This window comes from Astatotilapia calliptera, chromosome 22, assembly GCF_900246225.1.
Source record: "Astatotilapia calliptera chromosome 22, fAstCal1.2, whole genome shotgun sequence".
In the NCBI taxonomy this organism is placed as follows: Eukaryota; Metazoa; Chordata; class Actinopteri; order Cichliformes; family Cichlidae; genus Astatotilapia; species Astatotilapia calliptera.
The window spans coordinates 8,903,192-8,927,307 of NC_039322.1; the positions used below are offsets into that span (position 1 = coordinate 8,903,192).

Sequence of the window (24,116 nt, forward strand, 5' to 3'; positions counted from 1 at the left end):
ATCTGCAAAGCCCACGAGGGATTCGATTAAATATTCCCTGTGTATTCAAAGAAACAATGATAATATCGCACTGCATTTACCTCCATGACAAGACTGACTGACTCTAGGAATTTTCAATATTTCACCCAAAAACAGAGAACACGAGTCCTTGACGGATGCCTCCACCTCTTCTTCCTTTGTGGAAGGAAAAAACGGAAATACTCTTGAAAAACAAGGGTCTGTGCCCCCAGGGAAAGCAGAGGAAACACATTCCAAACATATCACCACTCTGAGCGTTAGGAGAGCTTCTTCTCAACGACTGCACTAAACTAAAAAATTCACTTCCCTAGATTCATCTCATGACAACCGACAACACGACCAAGTGAGGTGAAAGGTCACTGGACCTAAAATCAAATATTCGTGGCACAAAAAAAGCAGTACCACTGGCTCTGACAGCACAGGAAAACTTGAGGCCTCACAAACAAATACTGCACGAACCTTTGAACCCGTCAGGTTATCCCGTCGACGCCGTGAGAGGTCAGAGGACCGACAGCTGTGCTTGTAATCAGTTCAAAGTTGCAGCAACAAGCGACAACAAAATGCAGCGCTATGAATCACTGTCACACGTGGATAAACGCCACTTCCCCCCCCTCCCCTGATCAAAGAGGAGAAACCTCTAACTTAAAGCAAGGCTTCAATTACAGACTGCAATTACAAACACAAGGAGCTCTTGTGTTTTGGGGTTTGGTAAAGGTGACGCTATTCTTTGAATGGTTTAACCTTCTTTAACCTATTAAAACAGTAATTCACCCAAACTGAAATCCATTATTTTGCTTTTTCACAAACATATTTACAAAAAGTTAAACCTGTTTTCATACTAGTTATGCAGAATATATTCAATATCACCAGATACCCCACATCATGATATTATTGCAGTTTTTAAGATTTTTGCAAGAGTATTGCCGTAATGTATATTCTGATTTATCGCCTTTTCATGTCATTTATAAGATCGCCAAATTATGTCCCCAAAGTTAAACTGCCAAATTGTCAATATCGTTTTTTTACAGATAGAAGAAATGTATCTCAGTTATTTCTTTACTGCAAAATGAATTTGTTACTAAAACCTGCCAAATGTTGACGGGGACGGAGTCAGTCAGCAGCTGAATGGGGTCCAGTTAGCAATTACATGCAATCTGTTTCTGATAATACAGCAGTTATCTGTGCCAAAATGCCAAAAATCGCACATCTGTTCACATTTCTGTGTGTCCAGTGTTCAGCTAACATTATCTCTGGATGGTGGTGCATGAGATAACCCCTAAGGATCGTAGTACTACTAGAGTATTTTAATTTATTGAACAAAATATCAGCATTTGGTGTCTCTGTATCGACACGATATCACCACACAATCCTATCACGTAGCGATTTTTTCCCTGACCCCTGACATCGAATATCTAGAAAGTTAGCTTAGCAAAACTTGTCTCAGTATGATGGTAAAACAGAACATGCAGACAGACAGACAGACAGACAGAGGACCTCTTACAAACCAAGACAAGTTGTTCACATTTTTTCAAGAAAGAATTTAAATGATTGTGTCAGTTTTTACTTTATCTGTTTTTCTACACTGAACACATGAAAGAAATAACACAATAGAAACAAAAGCAGACTGAAACACAACCACCGCTCTGCGACCATTACTGGATCTTTTTATTTATGTCAATATAAACGATGCTTCAACACTAGAGTTCAAGTGCCTCTTAGTTTATGCTTTTTTTTGTCTTGGCATTCTCGTCCATCTCTAAATCGCAAATGTTTTGTTTCATTTTCCTCTATTCAATAAAAGCGCAAACTGTTTTTAACACAAGTCTTCTCTTGGTAAAAATTCAGAAAGCATTGATTGAGTGCTTCCAGCAGACAGTCAACTTAGATCTCTGACGCCAGACAGCACAGAAATGTTTGCTGGGTAGGTCAAAAGAAACAAAAAATGCAATTGATTGGGACGCAAGAGACTTTAACAGCAAGTGTAAGTGTCTGGGACCCTACCTGCCAGTCAGTGCATGAAAAAAACAAAGCAAAATTGTCTAATAAAAGTATAAACTAAGAACCACAGAGCCATTACATGTTTTGGTGTGAGAGCTAAAGAGAGCAGGCAACAGGATGTCAGTCCTCTGCAAACCAGTGCGAACTCCAGATGCTTTTAACCACAACAAGTCCGTTACCCAGTCACAAAGCCTCAAACAGAGCCAAGAATAACTCATACATGAATCATCCATTACTCAGTTTTCCCCTGCATTTTTATTCACCATCACAAGGTTCAAAGTAAAAAGAAGGTCAAAGGTTAGACAGTGAAAAAGGATAAAGTGGGAGAGGAACATTTGAATCCTTTAATGCTGAGAGAAGCTTTTTTTTTTCTTCTTTGAGACGGTCAGAGGATATGCCTGAGGCTCTAGTCAGGGAGTTTCACTTCCTCAGCAATGACCTCATCATTACATCACTTCCACGACATCGCAAAGATGAGCAATGCTCACGATGTAAACAACCACAAGATGTTTTTCTTTAGCGTTTTAAGCCACACAGCAGGGGAGAGAATCAGAAGGAAAATGAATAAAGAGACTCTGTCTTAGTCAAACTGAGACTTGGCAATGGTGTACTGAAGTGGCTGAACTATGCTTCTTTTACTTTTCATGTGATGATGTAGAAACTCAAGACATGAAAGGTCAAACAGCAGTGTGACGGCTGCTTTTGGGCTAATGAAAAGGCAAAAATTTAATAATAATGACAGTAAAAAATATAGATTAGGCAATAATAATGACTGCAGGAGCAGCATGGGGCGGTCGTAGTGTTACGACAGTGTCCATGTTCAAAAAGTCTTGACAGGAATAAGACAAGAGGCAAAAAAAGTACAGTACAGGTTTCCATATTTCCTGTCATATATATATGTATATATACACACACACATATATATATATATATATATATATATATATATATATATATATATATATATATATATATATATATATATATATATATATATATATATTAGGGGTGCAACGATATTCGTATCGATATTGAACCGTTCGATACAGTGCTTTCGGTTCGGTATGCATATGTATCGAACAATACAACATTTGTAATTTATTTTATCAATTTTCCTTCTGACGATGCTGTCTGTGTTGAGCGCTCAGTGAATCTGCGTTCGACTACTCCGCCTAGGCTGCACTGTCCAGCGCAGATCCACTGAGCGCTCAACACAGACAGCATAGTCAGAAGGAAGAGCGCAGGGCAAGCTAGCGAGACAGAAGTTAAGCTCTCCTTTTAACATGGACCTCCCCCACTCTCATTCAGATCTGGCGTTTGGAATTATTTTGGTTTTCATGTGACGTATGACCCTGAAGGTAAGCGAGTCATGGACTAAAGTAAAACAGTATGTTGAATGTGCCATGCAATGCTCAATTACATTGGTGTGAACTAGTGTGTTAGCGCAGTTAGCTCGTTAACATGTTGGTCGTCTAGCCCCATGCACGGGGCGATCGGCGGTAGCTCGTTAACGGAGATTTGCCGTGTTGTGGCGTTAAGGTCATTTCAACGAGATTAACCTGAAAGCACTAGTGGGAACACAACGAATATGACTGCACATTTACGCCGACATCATCCTAGTGCAAAGACAAGTGGAAGCAGACAAAAAAAAGCAAGCATGCTACTAACTTTAGCCGAGTCATTTAGACAGCTGTTAGCACATGATTCTCCTTATGCTGCTGAGAATATAGCCCAGAAGAAGCGGATAGTATAGCTTTTATTTTGGAAAGAGCCATTTCTCTGTAATAAACTCTCTTTTCCAAAGATGAGTGATTCCTCAATCAGATACAGGGCTTGCAATATCGCTAGCCCGACATCCCGGAGCTAGCGATTTTTTCAGTCGGGCTACCAAAATCTATCTCTTCCCTGCCCGTCGGGCTATTGTAGGAAAAATATATGTCAATGCTTTTGCATTCTTTCAGAAATGTAGCTGGGTAATTATGTCATTGGCATCGGTGAGCCACTGTCAATATGTGACATATTGAAGTCGCGTTTGAATTTGCGCTTGTTTTTTTGCTTTCACTTTGCAATCGTGCGAACTGTGTATAGAGAGCGACAGCACTGATCTGTGAGTGATGATAATTTGTGCACCAATTCCTCTGACATCGTCTTATTAATCGTTAGCTTACTATGCAAACATGACAAGTGAAATCTCCCGCAGCAAGCTTAAACATGTGAGAGGTTGATCGCGCAGAGAATCGCTGAGCTTATGTGAGTGCGTGTAAAAGCATTTCAGTTCTGCTGAGCCAAATAAGACAGGTCAGGGTGAAGAAGTGACAGCCAAAGAAAAGCTTACCACAAAACGGAGAAGTTATGACAAATCAGACTATAAGGCAAAAAGAAAGTGCAGCTTTATGGTTTCATGGACAAAATAATTTCTGTGGCTGCAATATGACGAGCTAAATAACCAGGGCTGCACATAAGTGGTCCGCAGGTGCGCATTCGCTGTCAAAATAAAAAACGCGCACAAGGGTTAGGGTTAAATTTAAAAACTGTACTTTTGAGTTAAAATATATATTTATAATTTTAATAAATGACAAATTAAAAAGGCATGAACATTTTTTTTGTATCAAAAAAATATCGAACCGTGACACCAAAGTATCGAACCGAACCGAACCGTGAATTTTGTGTATCGTTGCACCCCTAATATATATATATATATATATATATATATATATATATATATATATATATATATATATATATATATATATATATATATATATATATATATATACTGTTAAACTGATGGATGCTCAGTATTAATCACTGATAAAGTTTCAAATGACGAGGTTGGTGTGTGTACAAGTAATCCCTGTGAGCCAAAACCTCAGCCTTCAGTCTCGCTCTTTATGATATAAAAGAGAGCGGATATCCTAATATGGTCATCTCAGGCTTGTACCCTAGCTGGGAGCAGAGTAGCCCCACCCACATGCTATTTAAACCTTCTGTTTGTGAGGTGCAGCCAATGAGAAGAAAATTGGTTTAAAGCAGGAAGCTTTTAATCAAATGATGAACTGAGGGGCTGGCTCAAGGCTTGTGCAAAGTGACTCTGGTGCAGTCCAGAAAAAAATACTGAAGCATAACAGGTCATCTTTAAAGATTTATTTTATTAAAACTAGTTTTAATAAAATAATGGTTAATAAAATGGTTCTTTGATGTGAACACAGTGGAGCATTTAGCAGCTGAACAGAGCTTTTTTTTAACCTCCAGAGTTGGAGGAAACCAAACTCTAAGCAAAAACAGCGCTGCTAATGCAAAAACTAGCAAGCAACTAAAGATGAGCATGTTAACCACTTATGAGCTGCTAATGTTGTTTTCGTGTTGTTGTCGTATTGTTTGCGGTTTTACAGAACTGTTTGTGTTGACTGTGTTGTTTTATTTACATGGAAGCGGACACTGCTTCCATTTGTGTAAGTGTAAACAGGTTATAAAGGAATCTGGGATACACCCAAATCAAAGTGAAGATAATCCCAGACAATCAGTCGTTTCTGACAGAGACAAGTGAAACAAGGCAGAAGTAAGAAGGAAACAAATCAGGATCAACGACGAGTCACACGGCCGCTGATATCATGTCTGTATATCACATAGAGTTTTCTTTATTTAGCTTTTCCTGTCACTACACTCCTACTCTGCACTCTTCTAAGAGTTTCAGCTACTCACTGGGAACTTTCTTGCAGTTTGTAGTTTAAAGTTAAAGCTGAGAAAATCATTTTGTTGTGGAAACCTCTGTTGGAAACATCAACCCAACACAAGCATATATAGACCCCAGCTGCCCCACCACCACGCTCTTGTTTTGGACTCATAAAGTAGGGCATAACTTTGACTGGCTGACTCATGTTGGCCTGGCAGCACAGCGAATGTGATGACAGACCAAGTTTAATCTCAGCTGAGGTCCGCTTTTGGTGTGAGTTTGGCCCGGTAAAAGCAGGTCAACAAAGGACACCTATTTGTACAAGAGCTTCATTTCTCCTTAAGTATTAAAATTGGTTAAAATTGACCCTTTAATTAAATAAGCAGCTGTTTGAATACAATTCCAGCAGTTTTTGAGCAAGAGTACTGATGTGTGAGTGATTCTGGTGTGTAAAGTGTAAATATTAGCTGGATTTCTTAGTCTTCAAAGACAACCAGACTGCATACGCTTGGGGTTTGAGCTGCAGGGATAAGATAATTGGTATATTTCAGCATTTTTTAAATCCATAATAAATGAATGAATGAGTATTTAAAATCCTGCACTACAAGATGCTAGACGAGCTAACGATGAAAAACTGACACATATACGGTTGTAAATCAGTAAAAATGGAAACCAGTTAAAACAGCAGGATGCATATGTGGTTGTAAAAATAATTCATGGATCTTTTAATTTTTAATGCACTTTTTGCATCCCTTCCATAACAACTGCTGTAATATATGAGCCAACAATACTTAACTGAATGAATCCTTCATCTTATAAATGACATGAACATGAGTGAATGAAATCATCAGGAAGTTGGTGCTGCAGCATCAACGCTTTACTGTTTTGCTTCAAAAGCATCAGCTGTTTAGTGATTTCTGAGAAAAATCAAGCCTGAGGACAAAAGATGCCTCAGTGAGGCCACAAAGCCTCTACGTGATTTACTGCAGCTCTGAGCGTCAGGCACATCAAACAAAATGCTGAAACTCAAAGTTGAAAGTTAGAAGAAAACCCGTCCGCTATTCGTTTTCTGCAGCCTTCTGCAGCTCTTCCTTTTCCACTTAACTGAAGGGCTTTTCAAGGATCTTTTCAGTGAACAGAAAAACACAATGAGCTCCTAGCTGGAGTGCCAGGGCTCGCAGTGGGTAACGGAAGAAGCGGTGCGGTGTTACGAAACTGTAGGAGGCTGCGGAGATAATCAATCGACTGGTGCAGCAGGAAAAAGCGGCAGTTTGACTGGTTTAACGCTGCAGTTCCAAAATAACCATGCGGAGAGCAGAAAAACCCGAGAAACAGAGGGAAGCATCTGACAAACCTCATGATCGTGGCTTCTCACAAAATCAAAAAGAAAGATTTTGTCTGGTGACCATCGCAAAGCAAAGATGGCTGCCCACATACATGTGTTTTTATTATCATCATCTGCAGTCTTACAGCATGCGCCATCACATCATCTGCACTCTGATATTAGAGCCTGTGGGTCCTGTCACAGGGACGTTACACGGTGATGGACACGTGTGTGTTTATATGTGCGTGTGTGCGTGTTTGCTAAAGTGAGTATGAAGCGGAGCTACAACAGGGCTGTTATCTCCTCACACACATACACTTCAAAGCAGGAGAGAGGAGCTGCATCTGCTAGTGATTTCCCCGAGGTCCAAATCGCACATCCACAAATGCATCCAGGATATGTTGCAAAGCAGCATGGGTAAAATACAGGATACAGCTGAATGAGATTTTTATCTAAAATAAAAACAAGACATATGTTATTTGAAGGAAGGGATTGAGCAGATTAGGTTTCCTTTGCAGCACATGAAGCGAAATATAAATAACCCCCCCCCCCCCCCCTTAAAAAAAACTACTCTTTGGCATCAGAGATGAATCTGGCTCCATTAATACAGATTTATTAAATGTTAATAGACAGTCCCGGTGCCCAAGGCAGTTTTTTTCTGCCTTGGGCACCTCTGAGTTCACTGAAAAGGCCCCGAGGACACAATCAATACTGTAGGCTCCTTCTCATACATCAAAGGGAGTCTTCAGAGTATTTAGGCTACATTGAAGTGCAGAGCAGCGCTGAGAGGAAAGGCTAATTTCAACTAAAACTAGGGTAAAGTATCAAAGCTCAATACTGCTTTAGTGTTTTATTTTGAAAATTAACAAGAAATATAAAAGGAGTTACTACTCTTTGGAAAGCCATTTCCATGTTTTAATGATAATTTTGACTGTTTTTTTTTTTTGCCTGTGTTATTTATTTTCCATGTATCTTTGGACAACATTTAAAATCAAATAAAAAAGCAAAAAATGTGTGAAATTGTTATTCATCAAAGAGAGGTTTCTAAAAAGTTATAGTTTTGATAAAACTGAGAAAAGTTCAGTGAAATTATCTGGCTTAGCTCTTTTGATTGTTTTCTGAGTTGCAGAGTAAAGAAAAATTCATGAATTTTTTTAACAAACAATCAATAATCTACAGAAAAATAAATATAAGTCTTTTCAGACATATATCCAGCCACACGAGCCCACTTTGTGGCCTTGTCCTATGTTGCTAAGTTGGAAAACAATATCCCTGTGTCACTCCCTGAGGTCTAAGTCATGATTTGTGCCAACTCCAGCACTAGCTCTGCCTCTAAGCAATCAGCATGTGTATTTTTTATTTTAATTAACTGTTTTTTAGTAGCTTTGAAATCCAAGAACAAAACAATAATCATTCTGAATGCTCTTTTCCAAAATATGGAGTTGGTGTTAGGATTTCCAACTGTGATAACTTAGGGCTCATAGGGTTAATCCATTGGACTTGGGTAGCAGATCACTGTGTTGTTTTGTTGTTTGACAAGACAAAAAAGTCTCAAGGAGCCAATTGAGATGGTTGAGACGTCTGCTAGGATTGCTAATGGCACCTCCTAGTTGAGGCGTTTCAGGCATGTCCTACTGGACAACACCCTGGAGGAGACGCAGGAATGCTGAGGATCACACCTCTCTGCTGACTTTGGGAGAGGGAGGTCTGGCCTTAGACTGCTGCCACCATAACCCAGACCCAGATAAGTGTAAGAAGATGGATGGATGGATGGATGGATGGATGGATGGATGGATGGATGGATGGATACCCATTCACAGAAGCAGTTATGTTTTCTATGCTGATGGTGCATTCCTGAATAAGTTGGAAGTCATGAGTTCCCAGTTGGAAGTTATTTGTGAAACGCCCCCTCAACTTGGATTTCCCACTCTAAAGTTGGAGCAGACGAACATACCCTGAGTTAGCAAACCATGATGGACACTGAACGCACACAGTAGTAAGACTGTAAACTTTTAATCAGTACTGCCACTGTTGTGTATTTTTTACTCAAAAATCAAGCCATATGCATAGCACTGATCAGGTATATATCTATTGATGTGCTTTTTAAGTGCAAAAAATAAGTATTATGCTGTACTGCGATACCTGAATGGCTCTGACTTTGCTAAAAACCAAAACAAGGTCTGATTTTGATAGCTTTCTCTGAACTGGGGAGTGGCGTTCTGACATCTGTGTTCCGAGGTATCTGGAAAGCAGCATACACTTTTAAGATTAGGCTTAATTTTTTTTGATAAAGCATATAGTTAGGGTTGTGTCAGGTGACCCTGAATCCACCCTTAGTTACACTGTAATAGGCCTAGGCTGCTTGGGGCTTACCATGATGCAGGAGTATTTCTTCTTCACTCACCTTTTTCACTCACTATGTTTTTATAAACCACTCTGCATTTTATCATTAGTTATTAATAAACTCTGACTATCTTCCATAGTGTATCTGGGCAGATGGACGCCCCTCCCTGAGCCTAGTTCTGCTAGAGGTTTCTTCATGTAAAACGGAGATTTTCCTTCCCACTGTTGCCAAGTGCTTACTCATAATATCTGATTTTATTGCTGGGTTTTCTCTGTAGTATTGTAAGGTCTTTACTTACAATATGAAGTTCATCTAAGCAACTGTTGCTATGATATTTAAAAAACTGAATCTCGAATCAGACAGCAAGCCCCTCCAGGATCAGGGCGGGGCTGCTAGTTTTGGGATAAGGGCAAAGAGAAAAGAGAGCACGGGGAGACAGGAAAGAGAGACTTGGGAAGTCCCCCATCAGCCTGAGCCTATGGCAACATAGCTAAGGGATGGTTCTTACGTTTTATTTATCTACATGGGTGGTAGGTTGGCTGTTAAACGTTTGAAAGCAGTTGTTTACTCATAGATATATACAACTTTGGCCACAGCCATTAACTATATATTGCTCTAGCAAAGCTGTGCCTTAGGCAGTTATTTCTCTTAGTTGTAACAACTACTGGTAGAAATCTGACTGCTCATACATTAAGTTAGAACATATAAATTAAGCATATGTTTTCTTTTCCTCCCACATTATCTCTAAAATAGTCTCAGATGTGTACAGAAGTGTAGGTGTTGCTACCTCGTTGACTCTAATCTAAATGTGATATGACAGCCTCCTTTATGACTAACCCTGCCTCACACGTTCTCTAAAAGGATTATGCTGCAAAACGGATTATTAATATCAATGATCCATTCATGGATTCGGCTTTTTTGAATGCCGGATATGGATGGAAACATGACTAATCTGTGCATAAGCTCTCAGGAACCTGCTTCCCTCTCCTTCTTCATAGTCAGCAGCAGAAAGGAGCATTTCCTCTGCTTTCCCGAGTGACGGCTGTGATTTATAGCATCTGGTCACTAGGATGCTGACGTGGACAGCAGAGGTTAGCGCTCCTGTTAGTCTCCTCCTTCCATCCTTCCTTCCTTCCGTTCTTCTTCAAGGAGACGATCAAGCCACAACAACACTCCCAATCCAGTTTCCCAGAGTCATCCTAGCCGTTGCCCTCCACACGCATCCCTCCCACCTGCAGTTACAAGCGTTCAAGCCCCCGGGACATAAATGAGACACAGTTGGCAGAGCTGTGAGAACTTGAGCCCCGTCTGGATGCCGGAGATGAGAGGAGCTTTGTCCTCTGGGGTTGTTTTTCTACTCCCGGTGAAATAACTTTGCTCTGTATTAATGTAGATATTAAACAAGATAAACTGTAATGAATAGACACGGACCAAATAAAAAAATTGAGTGGGTAGTTGCACTGCTACTCCTGTAAACCTTCATTGTTATGGAGCATATACTCTTTACAGTGATAACAGATTTACCCCCAAAATATTATTAATCAATAACGTGTTAGCATGGTTAGCTCGTTAACGTGTTAGCGCTGTGCAGACCCACGCACAGGGCGATCTGCGCTAACTGAGATTTGCCGCGCCAATGCGGTTATGGCCTTAACGTCATTTTAACGATATTAACACTGACAGCACTGGTAATTATATAAAACTAAATTCAGATACTGTAGGATCTAGTTCCACTGTAGCAATCATAGCAAGCTAGGAAGCCAAACAGGCTAATGTTTGTAGCTTATGTTAGCTGTGTGACAAAGGTTTACCACTCCACACAGCAGCAGCTGTTTATGGTCTTGATTAGATTAAAGGGTTATTGCAAAAACCTTGATTTTCTGTAGCTTATTGATTTTGTAGTTATAGTAAATGTGTTTTTTGACTTGTTGCTCAGAGAAAACAAACACAATTTTTTATTATTTTTGGACTAATAAAAGTCTTTTTCACCACTGCATATCATTAACGCTTGTCTTCTCTCTCTTGCAGTTTGTGTTTTGTTCTGATTGTTGTTTGTGATCTCTCTAAGTTTTTTTTTCTATCAGTAAAGACAGATGGCTGCCCCTACCTGAGCCTGTCTCGACTGGAGGTCTCTCATTTAAGAGGTCTCTCCTGTTAAAGGGGAGTTCTTCCTCCATAGTTCCTAGGTCCTGCTCATTTTCTGATTGTGTAGTAAAGTAATGTCTTTACTCACAATTTAAACCTCTTTCAGACAAGAATGGTTACTTTATAAATAAAACTAAATTTAAATTTCATTCAATTACACTTTATTTTCAACCTGGAAATTGAACACAGGGGTTATTTCTTTGCTAAATTATGGAGGATAGAGGCAAATCTAAAGCCGGCAGTGAAAGGTTTCTAGGCTGAAATCTACATTTCCAGGCTGCCTGCGATCTTGAAAGCGTTCCAAGAACATAACGTCAGCATGACTGGGAAAGCTCACAGTGCCACAGGGAGTCCACGTCTCATGATTACTTCCACAGAGGAGCATTTAACTCCAAACAGAGACGCTCACTACTGTTAAACAGGGGGTGAAAAAGTCAACGTGATGGCACTGCAGATATCAGGAAAGAAGAGGTTTAAAACTAGGTAGGAAGGAGTTGTAGCATGTACAGTGTGAACTCCTTTAGAAAGACATTGCACAAAAAGTGAATTGACTCGTTGCAGGAAACTGGTGCCACTCCTATTGTGAGCCACAAACAGAGAGTCTTTGAACATGTCATGTCTTGGAGAGGCTTAGCTTGATTCCAGCACTCCCTGGGTAAGCGAATGAGTCTGGTAGCTGTGATTCATTTTCCCCAAACTAGCATTTTCTCTGAAACACCAGCAGGCACAGAAACAAGGCTCTGATATATGGCGTAATGTCCCTGGCTGACTGGTTTTACTGTAGATGGGGAATGACGAGCAGATGAGGTCAGGAGGGGTAAGGAGGGCTGTGCAGGGTGGTGTGTTTTAGGGATTTGGATGGTCAACATGCATTAGGGGCTAAACCAAAGGTCTGCCAACCTCAGACCTGAATAAACCACTTTGATAAGGGATTACAATCCCCTCTCCCAGCCCTGCAGGCGCACCAGGCCGCCATAAACAAACAATCCCCGGCAGGCCTTTCTTTTGGCTCTTTCTTTGCGCAAGAATGAGACTCCCATCTCTCAGATAGAAGTCAGAGAGAAAGAATGTTTCTGTTTATCTAACGCCCCTGCCTTTTTCGGTGTCTAACATTCCTGATAAACGTCACATGCCGGTCAACCCTGCTGCGTGCGGCGGTCTCTGCAAAGGGCCTGGAACCAAAACACTCTTTGTTTTCCATCTAGTGTTGCCATCTTAGATAACGCACTGATGGGTGAATTTGCTCCAGAACAATAGTTCAAAACAACGCATGTATGCTGTCCAAAAGAAAAGGCACCAAACAGCTACTTAAAAGTTGTCAACCATGGCAAACACACACACACACGCACACACACACAGTGGCCCCAGGATTTCAGGAGTGTAACTATAACAAATCAACAACCACTTTCATGTCTGCTCAATAAGTCGCTCATATTCCTCTTCAAACAGACACCCACACATCCAGGGAGCGAGCACCATGCCTTTTGCAGTGATAAAGAGCTGCTGCGGCAGACGTTCCTTCGCTCCATCCATCTAGAGCTCTCCACGTTGAGTGGAAAATGGGGGTGGGCTGCCAATGAACAGAAAGTCCCCTACTGCCAGTGAGCACTGGTCAATGGCAAATATGTATGATAGTGGTGTGTAGCATGATGCTCATCCTAAGTGCTTTTATATCTTAAAAGCACATAGGCTGGATGAATTATTCATGTGTTTATAGTGTGTGGGGTTGTTGCATATATAAATCAAAACTGCACTAAAAATTAGTAAAAAAAAAACCAAAACTTGAATCTCTCTTCTCAGTCTACTGAAAAAATGTGTAGAACACATTTAATACAGCACAAAAGAGTCATGGTGAGATAAGCCTAATTAAAATACCTTTTTTCTGGATTTTTAAGCAAAAAAAGCAACCTAATCGATTATGTTCATTGATAACTGGCATCAATATGAATGTACAGTAAACGACACAGCTGGGGTCACTAATTCCAACTGCTTGTTATAAACATATACCAGTAAAAAGCTCAGATGTGTGAGAAATTCTGCAGCATCCAGTATCCGGGGTGCTCTTGAGCATGACACTGAGTTCCCGTTCGATTATTTATTTATTTTCTGTTTGAGCTGCATGCATTCACCTGCACCGTCTCTCTCCTGTGAGTCTACACTATACATTTTTGCTATATATCTGCGTGGGGCATTTTTCACCCAGTACACCGCCACTGACTTGTTTGGTAATGAAGACCACAGCTCAGTGCAGCATTTCCCGGATCTTTGCTGGTGAGGACCCGCCTGTTGGCGTGGCCGGACAAACACATCTCCTCTTTTAAGATGTCAGAGGGAGACATCTGATAGGCTGCACTGCTTCAGCTGTTGAGTTTACATTTTATCCAACCATGTCTTTAGACGGGAAACCACGCTTCATATACAGGGGTTATAATTATAATCATAATAACATTTTTTTTATTTACATAACATTAATGTAATGAATAATCAGATTCCACCCTACTGCCACCCGTTATTCTAACCCCCATTTTCCTTATGCTGACTGTAAAATACTCACTCTTGTCTGTTAGTGTCAGCTTCTCCTCGAAATTATGTCCGAGGTCCTTATAATCCATTGTTTCCATTCAGGCGGATCGCAGACCCTTTCCAGTTGCTGTCATTCCTCAGAGTCGCACAAGTACAGGAGATGAAACTCCCAAACACGCCCTTTGTAAAATCCAAGCCGAGCAAAAGGGAAAAGTGGCCAAAAAATCTATGGAAATAAAAGCGGATCCGGCTGGAAAAACAGCGCCGAGTCTCTGAAGTGATAAAATGTTACCGGGTGTGTTTTAAAAGCAGAGACTCGGTTCCGTCCGGAGAGCCTGTGGGTCTCTGCTGGAAAATCTACAGTGTGAGAATAAAAAGCTGTAGGTAAGTTAGACATAGGAAGGAAAGATTTCCGGTCAGGATTTTCAAAATAAAACATCCTTGATCAACGCTTTACTTCAGTGGCATTTCAGTTTTCCAAAATTAATTATTATGCGCATTAGGTGGTAGAGTAGTCATCTACCAATCAAAGAGGGTTAGGTCTCCGGCTAATCCAGTCTGCAGGTTGAAGTATCCTTATACAATGAACCCCGAGATTCCCCTTTACAGTGTGTGTGCAAACATTAGATACAGATGCAACTATTTGAAATATTTGACAAGATGCTTAGATATAGAAACAAGCACTTTTATATGTGTGTGATTGTCTGGGTAGATGAATGAGGTTTACAGTAAAATTACCTTTAAGTTAGAGAAGTAGAGAAGTGCTATATAAACTGTAATGTACATGTGATGACCATGGAAGCTTGTTTCTGCCACTGAAAAAAGAAAACACGTTTTATTTTTTTGGTCTAATGAGTATACATAGAACATTTTCAGAATATCTATGTACTTCTTTATAGTCAGAGTAAGAAAAACATTTGGAGGGTGTTTCTAACTGCGGGTTGTTATGTGTTGGTAGTTAGTTAGTTAGTGAGTTAGTTAGTTACAATAGATACAATAATGAAAACACAGGAAATACATTTCTTACAGCAGGTAAAAGGTTATTGGGTTTATTTACTTTTTGATTATTTAGTGCGGGGCTTCTTTTGCATATTTTTAATTTGTTTTTGTTTTTGTTTTTTTGGTTCTTACTGGGGGTTTTTGTTGTTATTTTTATGATTTAATTTCCAGCCAGGGTATTATTACAATAAGTAATGATTAATAAGGCAAATCCAGTGAGGATCTTACAACTAGTGATTAAAAAACATTTTTTAAATTCCTCTTTTTCCGATTATTGTTATTAGTGTTGTACACTTTCAATTACTTTGAAACCTACAGTTATTTTTTGAGCCCTTAAATTTTTATTTATGTTTGTAACAGACGTTTTAAAAATGTCCTAATTCGTTTAATTTATTTTTTTCAATTTAATTTAATCTCCTCTTTCGAACTCTAAAAGCTTAAAGATTGTTATTTTGAAGGCAGGATTGTGTCATTTCCTGTTATTTCCTCTTCGCATTGCTCTGGCTTAACCTCGTTGGCAGCGAAAAACCGCATGCCGGACAACTGGACTGTACCATCTACACAGCGAGTGTAAAAAATACGCCACAGAAGAGCCAATACTTCACGAAAGTCTTCTGAAGGTCAAACTTCACATTTACAATAATTTCTCTTTGGCTTTATCCGCAGACGCAGGACATTAGTGTCCCCTTAACTGTCGGAGCCGCTGAATGGTTTGACCCATCAGATGACTCCTCAGCAGCTGAAAACGGCTTGCTGTGGGATGGGCTGTCATAACAACACTGTCGGTGTAATTACAGCAATTATCATCATGTTAATTAACCATTTGTAACAGTGAAAAGCTTTATTTTCTTTAAACATCGTGATATCTTTATAAGCGTGTATTATTTAAGCATATATGTCTGCAAGAAAACAGTATCCCATAGAGATTACACTTAAAAACAGGTTTAAAAAGTACCAAAGTAATCTTAAAGTTACCAATAAACATGAATATACAAAATATTACAAACATGAAGAGCACTACATATTGCACACCCGCTGTTTCAATCATATTTCCCCTGTTTAAAAGATGACAGGGACTTATCTGCTGCTAATTAACAATTAATGTGACCTCCCTGTCACTGCAGGAGGCCAGTGATCCAGGCTGAAAAAAAGAAAACAGAAAGAAAACAAACCCGAAATTATAGCAGTAGCAGTATAATAAAAAAAAGTTTGGAAAATGTGGGGAATTTTCACATGAACACATCTCAGAAGAGGAACCCATCTGGCTTATGTGAGGCTAAAGATAAGCGTCATACATTTTTTAAAGAGGAGCTTTTTAAAAAGTCTGATTAGAAAAAGCCTTTTGCTTTTTTTGCTTAACAATTAAGATTGAGGTCATCATTATATGTCGCTTCATGATGGATGGAAGTGATAGGAAATATAATACAGAGACACACAAACATCCTCCTAATGCACATCTGAGGTTCTTTTCAGAGCTGGACACATTATCCAACATGGTGACAGAGCACATACTGACGTACTAAAGGGCCAAATGTATGTGAGCATTACCGGAGAGATAAAATATGCATGACCCACTTAGCTAGGTGAAGACACTCAGGACTCTAAACACTGATGCTGCTGATGTAGCTACAGACTCAATATCCAGGTCATTCACTCAAGTTTGTGTAGCTTTTTATGTCTGGGGGAAAGTATTTGGCTCTTTCGTGCTTTCTTAGTTTTTTGCATACTTGTCATACTTACATGTTTTTTTTAAACTTTTTTCCCTAAAAAACACAATTTAAAAACTGCATTTTGTATTTAGTCAGGTTACCTTGTTATATCTTGTTATCTTCTTATGTTATCAGGTTAAACTAGAAAATATGACAAATGTGAGGACAGAAGAGGAAGATGACATAGGATGTGTAAATGATGTGCTAAGTTATCTGGTTAATGTAATGTTCTTTGGAAGTATCTTCGTTGTGTTTTTGTTTAAAGGCTGTGTGAGAATACTGGACATAAAAACATTAAAACTAAGACACTTTGAGCATTTTATATGTGGACAGCAGGTAACCGCAAACATCTGTGCAGTCTTACTATGTTTGAGAGCCTGCAGCGCACCTCGCCTATTATCAAAGTAAAGCATATTAATGAGGTGTTGTAGCTGCTCAGATTTGCTTTGATCATTGCAAACGCAACACTAACTATTACTAAAGCGCTGTGTAACTACTGCAAATGTCTGTCTTTAGTAATATCAACAGACAAACACACACGTAAAGAAAATCCTGACACTTTCATTCTGAATCCTCTATCTCAGCCCATGTTGTGGTTTCCATGATCACTGTTTGGTTTGGTCAATAATTTGGATGCATAAGCTGACGTTGCTCTTTTGCATCACTTTCCAAATTCCACTTGGATGTATGTGATAAGCTGACAACACAGGTCAGCTGATCTCACAACCTATCCAACGCAGTATGAATCAATTTTGGGAGTTGTTTTGACATGAGTCAGCTCTCCACTCCTGCACGGCTACATCAGACTTTAGTGTTTAAAGCCTGATAACAAACCTAAGGAAGAAATCCCATCAGCGTGCAGGGAGGGGCTAACTTGTCAGAGTTGGCCATCACAGAAAAGGTTTAGTTATACTCATGTTTAAGGCTCTTTTTTTTTACCCTAGGCACTCATTCCTGCTCAGTGTTTGTACTCCATGTGTGTCACAGTAAAACCACACATAAAATATTGGCTGCAGGGTTTTGAGCATTTTTGACTGTCGCCATTTTGGCATTTTAAAACCAGATGTGTAGAGAGAGGGGGCAGGTTTGACAGCAGAAGTCATTAAACAAGGATCATACCATGGGTAATACACTTTTGTGACTCCTGGAATAACCAACATGTACATACTTTTTACAGTATGACCCAGCATAAGTGACTGAGGTTATAAATTCATCAGGAAAGTTTTTAACTAAGGTCAAAATGGTACATGTGAGGTCCCGCAGACTTCCTCAGGAATCAACCCCTGGGGGCCATTTTAAGAAGAATGCAGTTTTAAGGCATTTGTGTGTTCATATATATATTTTTTTTTTAGATATACAAAGACACATATCTATATATATATTTTGTGGCACAAGACTGAGTGAATGACCCAAACTGTCGTCCTTAAAGCCTCGCCAGTGGGACTAAAAATCTAAATAAAATGGACTAACAGGCCCGTCGTCTTCTCATGTTATGATCCCGAACAACTCTATAAATACACCATGTGCCTTTAAACATTTTACGCAGGCCCATGAAATTACAGCAAAACAAAACGTGCCTGCAATTCACTGGTGTACTGCCAAGCAGCAGACATAAGCACAACATGACACAATTAGCTGTTCACTCTGGTGCAGAAAGCAGTGCTGTACCCTGTCTCGTTGTTCCTAGAGCCAAATCTAACCTTTACCTTTAATATTTGAAGCCACCGGAGCGTTGTTCTGAATCATATTAGGTGTGCTGCGTCATAATCAGCATTTAAAACGGAGCTAAAAACACTCCTGTTTAGATGAGCCTTTTAGTGGCCTAGTTCCTGATCCTTCATTAGCATTTTATTCAATTTCTGCTTCTTCTATTGGTTTTAATTCTGAGATTTCATCATTTTTAATGGTCTCCTGTTGATCTTAGTCATTATGTAATTTCATTTCTGCTTCTTTTGCTGCTTTTTTAAGTTAATAACTGGTTTTCATTTGTCTGTTACTGATTTTTTGCTCATTCTGTGGTAGCTCGTGCTTTTTGGGTGAAATGTGCTTTATATATGTGCTTGCTTTGCTAGGTAACACACCTGGTAAGTGCACTTAATGAACTAAAGAAAAGATCAGTGAGCAAATTCAAATTCAGTGTGCCTGCAGCATTGTTCTATAGCAATGCTCCTTCTCACTGAGCCTTTCTTTGGGGGAATGCATGTCCACACTCGCCTGCACCTGATGGGGAAGTGGCGAGGTTCAAAGAGAGTCCCATACACCCACAAAGGCATGTTGTTAATGACCCGTCCGGGACAACACCACAAAAGTGCTACAAATCAAGCTTCGTGCCTGCAGTTACACTTTAAGCATTTGTCTGGATACTCCCTGTGCATTTTACCCGAGTGGGAGAGAACCTTCATGTCAGCAAAAGCAGAGTTTTAAATTGCTTTTCTCTTTGTATAACCACAAGAACACAATGCTTTGGTTTTACAGGGCGAGTGCACATATTTGGAAAGCACACTGCTGAAGTCAGAGTCTGAATATAACTACAGCTGCCACAATGTGGGTGTCAAGCATGTCTGCAGTTGGTGGGGAAAAAATCTCCAACTGATTTCCTTGCGAGCAGATGACACTGAGGTCTGAAGTGGATCGCGTCTTCTGAGTGTGCAGATGGAAATAAGCATGAGGTTTCCATAACAGCTCTGAGACAAAATGTTTTTCACGTCGAAGTCAGTCAGGGGGCAGATTTGTCTCCATGAAATTAATTTTCACATTAACAGCTGCATCTGCTGAACACAAAATGCCACGTCAAAGTTTGGAAGGATGTCTCAGACTGAATGCTTTGGAAAACACAGGGCGTTAGATGAGATGAGTAATAACACTTCATGTTTATGTCAAAAATGAAGCTACATGTAGTTAGCTCAGCAGAAAACCTGGAAACAGACATCTCTGATTGCCACTTCATTTCTTTAAAGCCTTTTCAAATTGTTTCCAATATTTATGCCGAGTTAAGGATCCAGAACAAGGACGAAGCATCACCTATGAGGATGGACAAAGTTGCTGGTAGGAGTGGGTGTGACAATTTGGAAACCACCCCCTGAAATAGTCAAAGTAAATACCAACATTTTATCACTACTTAATCAGCAGTCCCCCAAACACCTGTGAACAATATGCGCATGTTTTTGTAAGATTTTAAAGACTTAACTTTAAAGCAAAAATATTTCAGCTATTTTGCTTTTGGTTTAATTCTGTTTATCTGCAGGTTTTTTTCTTGTCATATCAGTTAAACCAGCCACTCCCCAGCTTTCAAGCCTTAATAAAGTCCAAAGAGGTACTAAACACTTTTTTCATTTACCAGTCTGTAAATAAGTTGATTTGACAGCCTCTACCATCTCCAAAAACACCGCTATACCAGAAAGTTTATAATGAAAAGACTCACCAGTTAAAGTATCCTGAGTGGAAATCTAGGTCAGGGTTGAACAACACAAAAGATGCCCATTGTACAACGCATGTCCTGCCCCTGACCCAAAATGCCAATTATCTTCTCCATAGCGGTCGAACACATCCAGCCAATCATCCTGGTGCATTGATTCAAATCCACGCTTCGTGAAATATCTGGACGTTTAACTGCCCGACACATATTTATTTCAAGGGGAACCGTCATTAATGTAAAGTCTGAGTTTTAATGGCATTTAAATCACGGAGTATTTTGAAGGTCTTTACTTTGCTAGGTTAGCTTTGTGACTGCAGCCTAAAATTGCTTGGAATTTGTAAGCCAATAAGTTTACAAACAAATACAAACACTGTATTTTTAAACAACGTAACAAAAAAGTGAGCATAATCATACAAAACAACAGTTAAACACTTATATGAGCAAACAGAGATCAAGATCATTAATGGTTAGTCAGACAGTTTTTAAATCACCTCGACATATGAGGTATTAAGATAATTCTTCTATATTGGTGTCATACAATTACCTTCTTTCAAAGCATCACATTGCTTCAGGTAGTTGTTAGGTAGAGTTTTATTATCAAAATACCGATTACAGCAGCTTTAGAGATCAAACACAAGGTTTTACATTCGTTTTCTCGACTTATCTGAACCACAAAGCTGCTGTTCCTGCTCAGGACCCGCTCCATGATTATTGTGGACACATAAGTTTATAATGGCATTTATCACAATAACCACGGAAAACATGGAAAAGATGGCGTGTGTAACTTTGTTGTGTTTTCTGTTTTGGAAAATTTTATTAAAAAATTGAAGTAACAAGAGAATCTGGGACCAGAGCTGCACAAGGCCTTACAAAAAGAACATTTACAATCATATGTGCATTAATAACATAATAATAATATTTGATTTTTTTTAAACATTGTGAGAGAGTCAGCTCCAATGCAACGTGATACAGGAACTGAGTGATGCGTCCATTTGTCTTTTGGGTTAAACACCACCCTGCCTCATGCCCAGTCAGTCACATTGCTCACATACACAGTCACTCCACCCCTTCGCCTGCCCTCTGGCAGTTGGCAGAGTGGTGTCATCTCGAGCTCTCAGCTGTTACTGTGGCGTACCATTGGCTGGACCGGCAGCTGCTGGGGACTGTGCCAACACTTTCTTCTATATCACTTTAGAGCATCAGGAAATCCACAAGGACAAAACATATGGCTTTTCAAGAATTCTGGCATTTGACCACCACCACAGTGGATAAATACTGATTATGATTCATTTCCGAAAACATCCAAACATTCCTAGGTCTGATTGGCCAACATAAACATGGAACTAGAGACTAAATTGGTGCAAACATTTAATTTTCATCCAATTCACTCTAAAAGTGCCGATCTAAGAATGGCAGCAATCACAGTTCATCTGAGTGAAGGTGTACGTATCTACAGTGCAGTCTGAGCTGGAAGCTTCACACAGGAACCCAGACTCTGGAGTCGTTGTAAAAGAAGGAATGCTTTGACAAGAGCTGTGGGTTATAGAAACCTGGAAGGAGAGAGAAAGTTTTACTTAATGCTTTCATGAATGCAATAACAACTACTTTAGCTGCTCCTTTATTCATAAGGGATTGCTCTACATGTTTGGTTTGGCAGATCTTTTTTTGTATCTCCTCCTGAGATCAAAGCAGGGATCTGTGCTAGTAGGCAAATGTGTAAACTGCTATGCAACCAATTTATTAATGACGCCTTGTTTCAATCAGATTCCGTCAATTCCATTTTAATTATGCAACACCAAATCACAACAGTAGTTGCCTCAAGACGTATATATTAACATAAAGACCCTACAGTATTAGAAAGAAAGACCAAAAATCACACAAGCCCCCTATGAGGAAGCATTTGGTGACAGTGGAGAGGAAAAGCTTCCTTTTAACAGGAAGAAACTGGATATCTATATTGTCATGCGCACCAGTGTTATTTAAGTCCCAGAAAATCAGAGATCAAATGCATGTGAGAAAACTGCCTCATTTATCTTATTACCTGGTCCTGGGATCTTATCAGCCACCGGTTTTTGGGGTATTCTTTGAGTTCTGGATGCAAAAGCAGCAGTGGGTATGGACTGCTTTGATGGCCGGTCATACTGCCCTATGTCATAGTGCCCAGGACCCGGCAAAGGAGGATCCTTAGGTACAGTCTGAGGAGGTGCTGCTATTGCCAAAAAATATCTTCTCCTTCAAACACACATAAAAGGATGTAAATTTTAGATAATAATAAAAAAAAAAGTAGCAAAACCTAAACATTGTATGGTTACTTACGGAAGGATTGTCTTCTTCACTGGGGTGGGTGCCTGATGGGGGTTATAGGCCCCCGGGCCTGGCACACAGTGGTCGGCCGGAGGAAGGATTCTTTGAGTTTTTGATCTGAAGGGTGACAAGACCGCCTTTGAACCATGCTGGATTAAGCTGCTGTTCACCTCGTAGTGGCCTTTGAGAAGTTTTTAATATTAAAAATTTGAGTGCAAATTTAATAAGAAGCTAAAAAAGACAAAACTTTAATGCAGACCTGGTGATGGCACATTTTTGGGGGGGTAAAATGAATCCCGTGTGGTTCTTGAGAGGAAAGGCGATGTACCGACCACTGAGGAGACGCTTACTCTCCTCACACAAATGACCTGTATAGAAAGAAAAAAAATGACAAAAAAATACACAACAGGATCTCAGAGATTACACCCTGAATCAGCTTTTATAATCAGCACACATACATCATACTGATTTGGAGCTGGAGTTATATGTTTAGGACCATCCATCTGCACAGCTATGGGCAGCTTGAAGACCCTGGAGGCTCCAGTGTTGAAGTCATATTTATTTATGAAGGAACTCTGTAGGTTGTATGCATTTGGGCCTGGAGTGGGTCTCTGTGGCCTTCTGTCAACCTGGGAAAGAGGATGAAGTGATGAAGACATTTAAAAGCAGCAGGGGATTAAAATTTATTAGACTAAAAACAATCAGGTAAATCTAAACTAAGTACTGGAGCCATAACTAACACTGATTTTAAGATTTCTTCTGTGTCATCTTCATTATAAGGCTCAAATATGTTTTGTGGCTCCATACTTTTTTCTTTTTTTTGGATCACAAATTGCTCAGAAAAGGATCCTTTGACATTAAATGTTGCCAACTCCTGCCAGATTATTCAAATTAGGGTTGCAGTGAAACTTAAGTCTGTTAACATAGGATGAATGGCAGGGTGTATACGCCAATCTAACAATGATAAGATAACTTTATTGTCTCCCATAGGAGAAATTCATCCTGGATCAGGCAATACATAAAAAGGCACACAGACAAAATCCACTAGCAATGATGCTGTAGAAAAATAACTTACTGGGTAAGTAAGGATTTTCTAAAGCCCCATTGGGGCAAGAAGTATGATTTAACAAAACAAAACAAAGTATAAATAATCAACAAGACTTCAGAATAAATGCCCAAAGGCGTTTCAAGATGATACCTAGTGGACTTCCTGACCTTGGATGGGACAAAGCCGGTGGTGCCCCTCTTTGAGAAGGAAGGACAGTTGACTTCAGTGCTGGTAAAGCAGTCGTAGGTTCCCGGTCCTGGACTTTCACTCTGACACACAAACACCATACACGTTATTTATGAGGTACTGTTATTATTATTCTTTTAAAATGCTTTGAATTTTGATGGAGTTAAACTTCCTACCAGACTGATTTGAGAAGCAAACCTCTTAGCCTGGGTGGAAAAGCCCTTCTTTTCCTGATGTGTTGTCATCGCTATTTGGTACTTAGCTTGTATTTAACAAACCTTTACTAGCTACAAGATAAAAGAAACCATTATGTCACGTTTTCAGCTTAAGAATTTATAAGGATTTCCACTTTGGACTCACTCGAAGCCATCTGACGCTATTCGAGCTCCTTGGAATTTTAAAGCAGTTGCTATGGTGATGTGAAAACAGA

At 39.7% G+C, this 24,116-nt stretch overlaps 2 protein-coding genes across 11 annotated transcripts in view; both read right to left on the reverse strand.

Moving 5' to 3' along the window:
* The window catches only part of LOC113014550 (MAP7 domain-containing protein 1-like), a 54,634-nt gene extending 40,234 nt beyond the window's left edge, over positions 1 to 14,400 (reverse strand). For all 10 annotated transcript variants that reach the window (XM_026156166.1, XM_026156165.1, XM_026156159.1 and 7 more), the window contains exon 1: positions 14,057 to 14,400. In XM_026156166.1, the coding sequence (XP_026011951.1) occupies positions 14,057 to 14,123 (67 nt within the window). In that variant the 5' untranslated portion in view covers positions 14,124 to 14,400. The remainder of the gene's footprint in view (positions 1 to 14,056) is intronic.
* A 6,324-nt stretch (positions 14,401 to 20,724) lies between these two features.
* Positions 20,725 to 24,113, reverse strand: stpg1 (sperm-tail PG-rich repeat containing 1). The gene is made up of 8 exons (XM_026156717.1): positions 24,047 to 24,113; positions 23,863 to 23,973; positions 23,668 to 23,769; positions 22,911 to 23,081; positions 22,712 to 22,820; positions 22,465 to 22,633; positions 22,190 to 22,380; positions 20,725 to 21,698 (listed from the first exon to the last, which is right to left on the reverse strand). The coding sequence occupies exons 2-8, from the start codon at positions 23,929 to 23,931 to the stop codon at positions 21,625 to 21,627; spliced, it is 885 nt and encodes a 294-aa protein (XP_026012502.1). The 5' UTR covers positions 23,932 to 23,973; positions 24,047 to 24,113; the 3' UTR covers positions 20,725 to 21,624.
* Positions 24,114 to 24,116: the final 3 nt, after the last annotated feature.

Bases quoted from the DNA above. Each gene is read 5' to 3' on its own strand.
- stpg1 (XM_026156717.1), bottom strand. From the start codon at position 23,931: ATGACAACACATCAGGAAAAGAAGGGCTTTTCCACCCAGGCTAAGAGG. The intron at 23,770-23,862 runs GTAGGAAGTTTA...TTTGTGTGTCAG, and splicing joins TTGCTTCTCAAATCAGTCTG to AGTGAAAGTCCAGGACCGGG. The intron at 23,082-23,667 runs GTCAGGAAGTCC...CCTCTTTCCCAG, and splicing joins CCGGCTTTGTCCCATCCAAG to GTTGACAGAAGGCCACAGAG.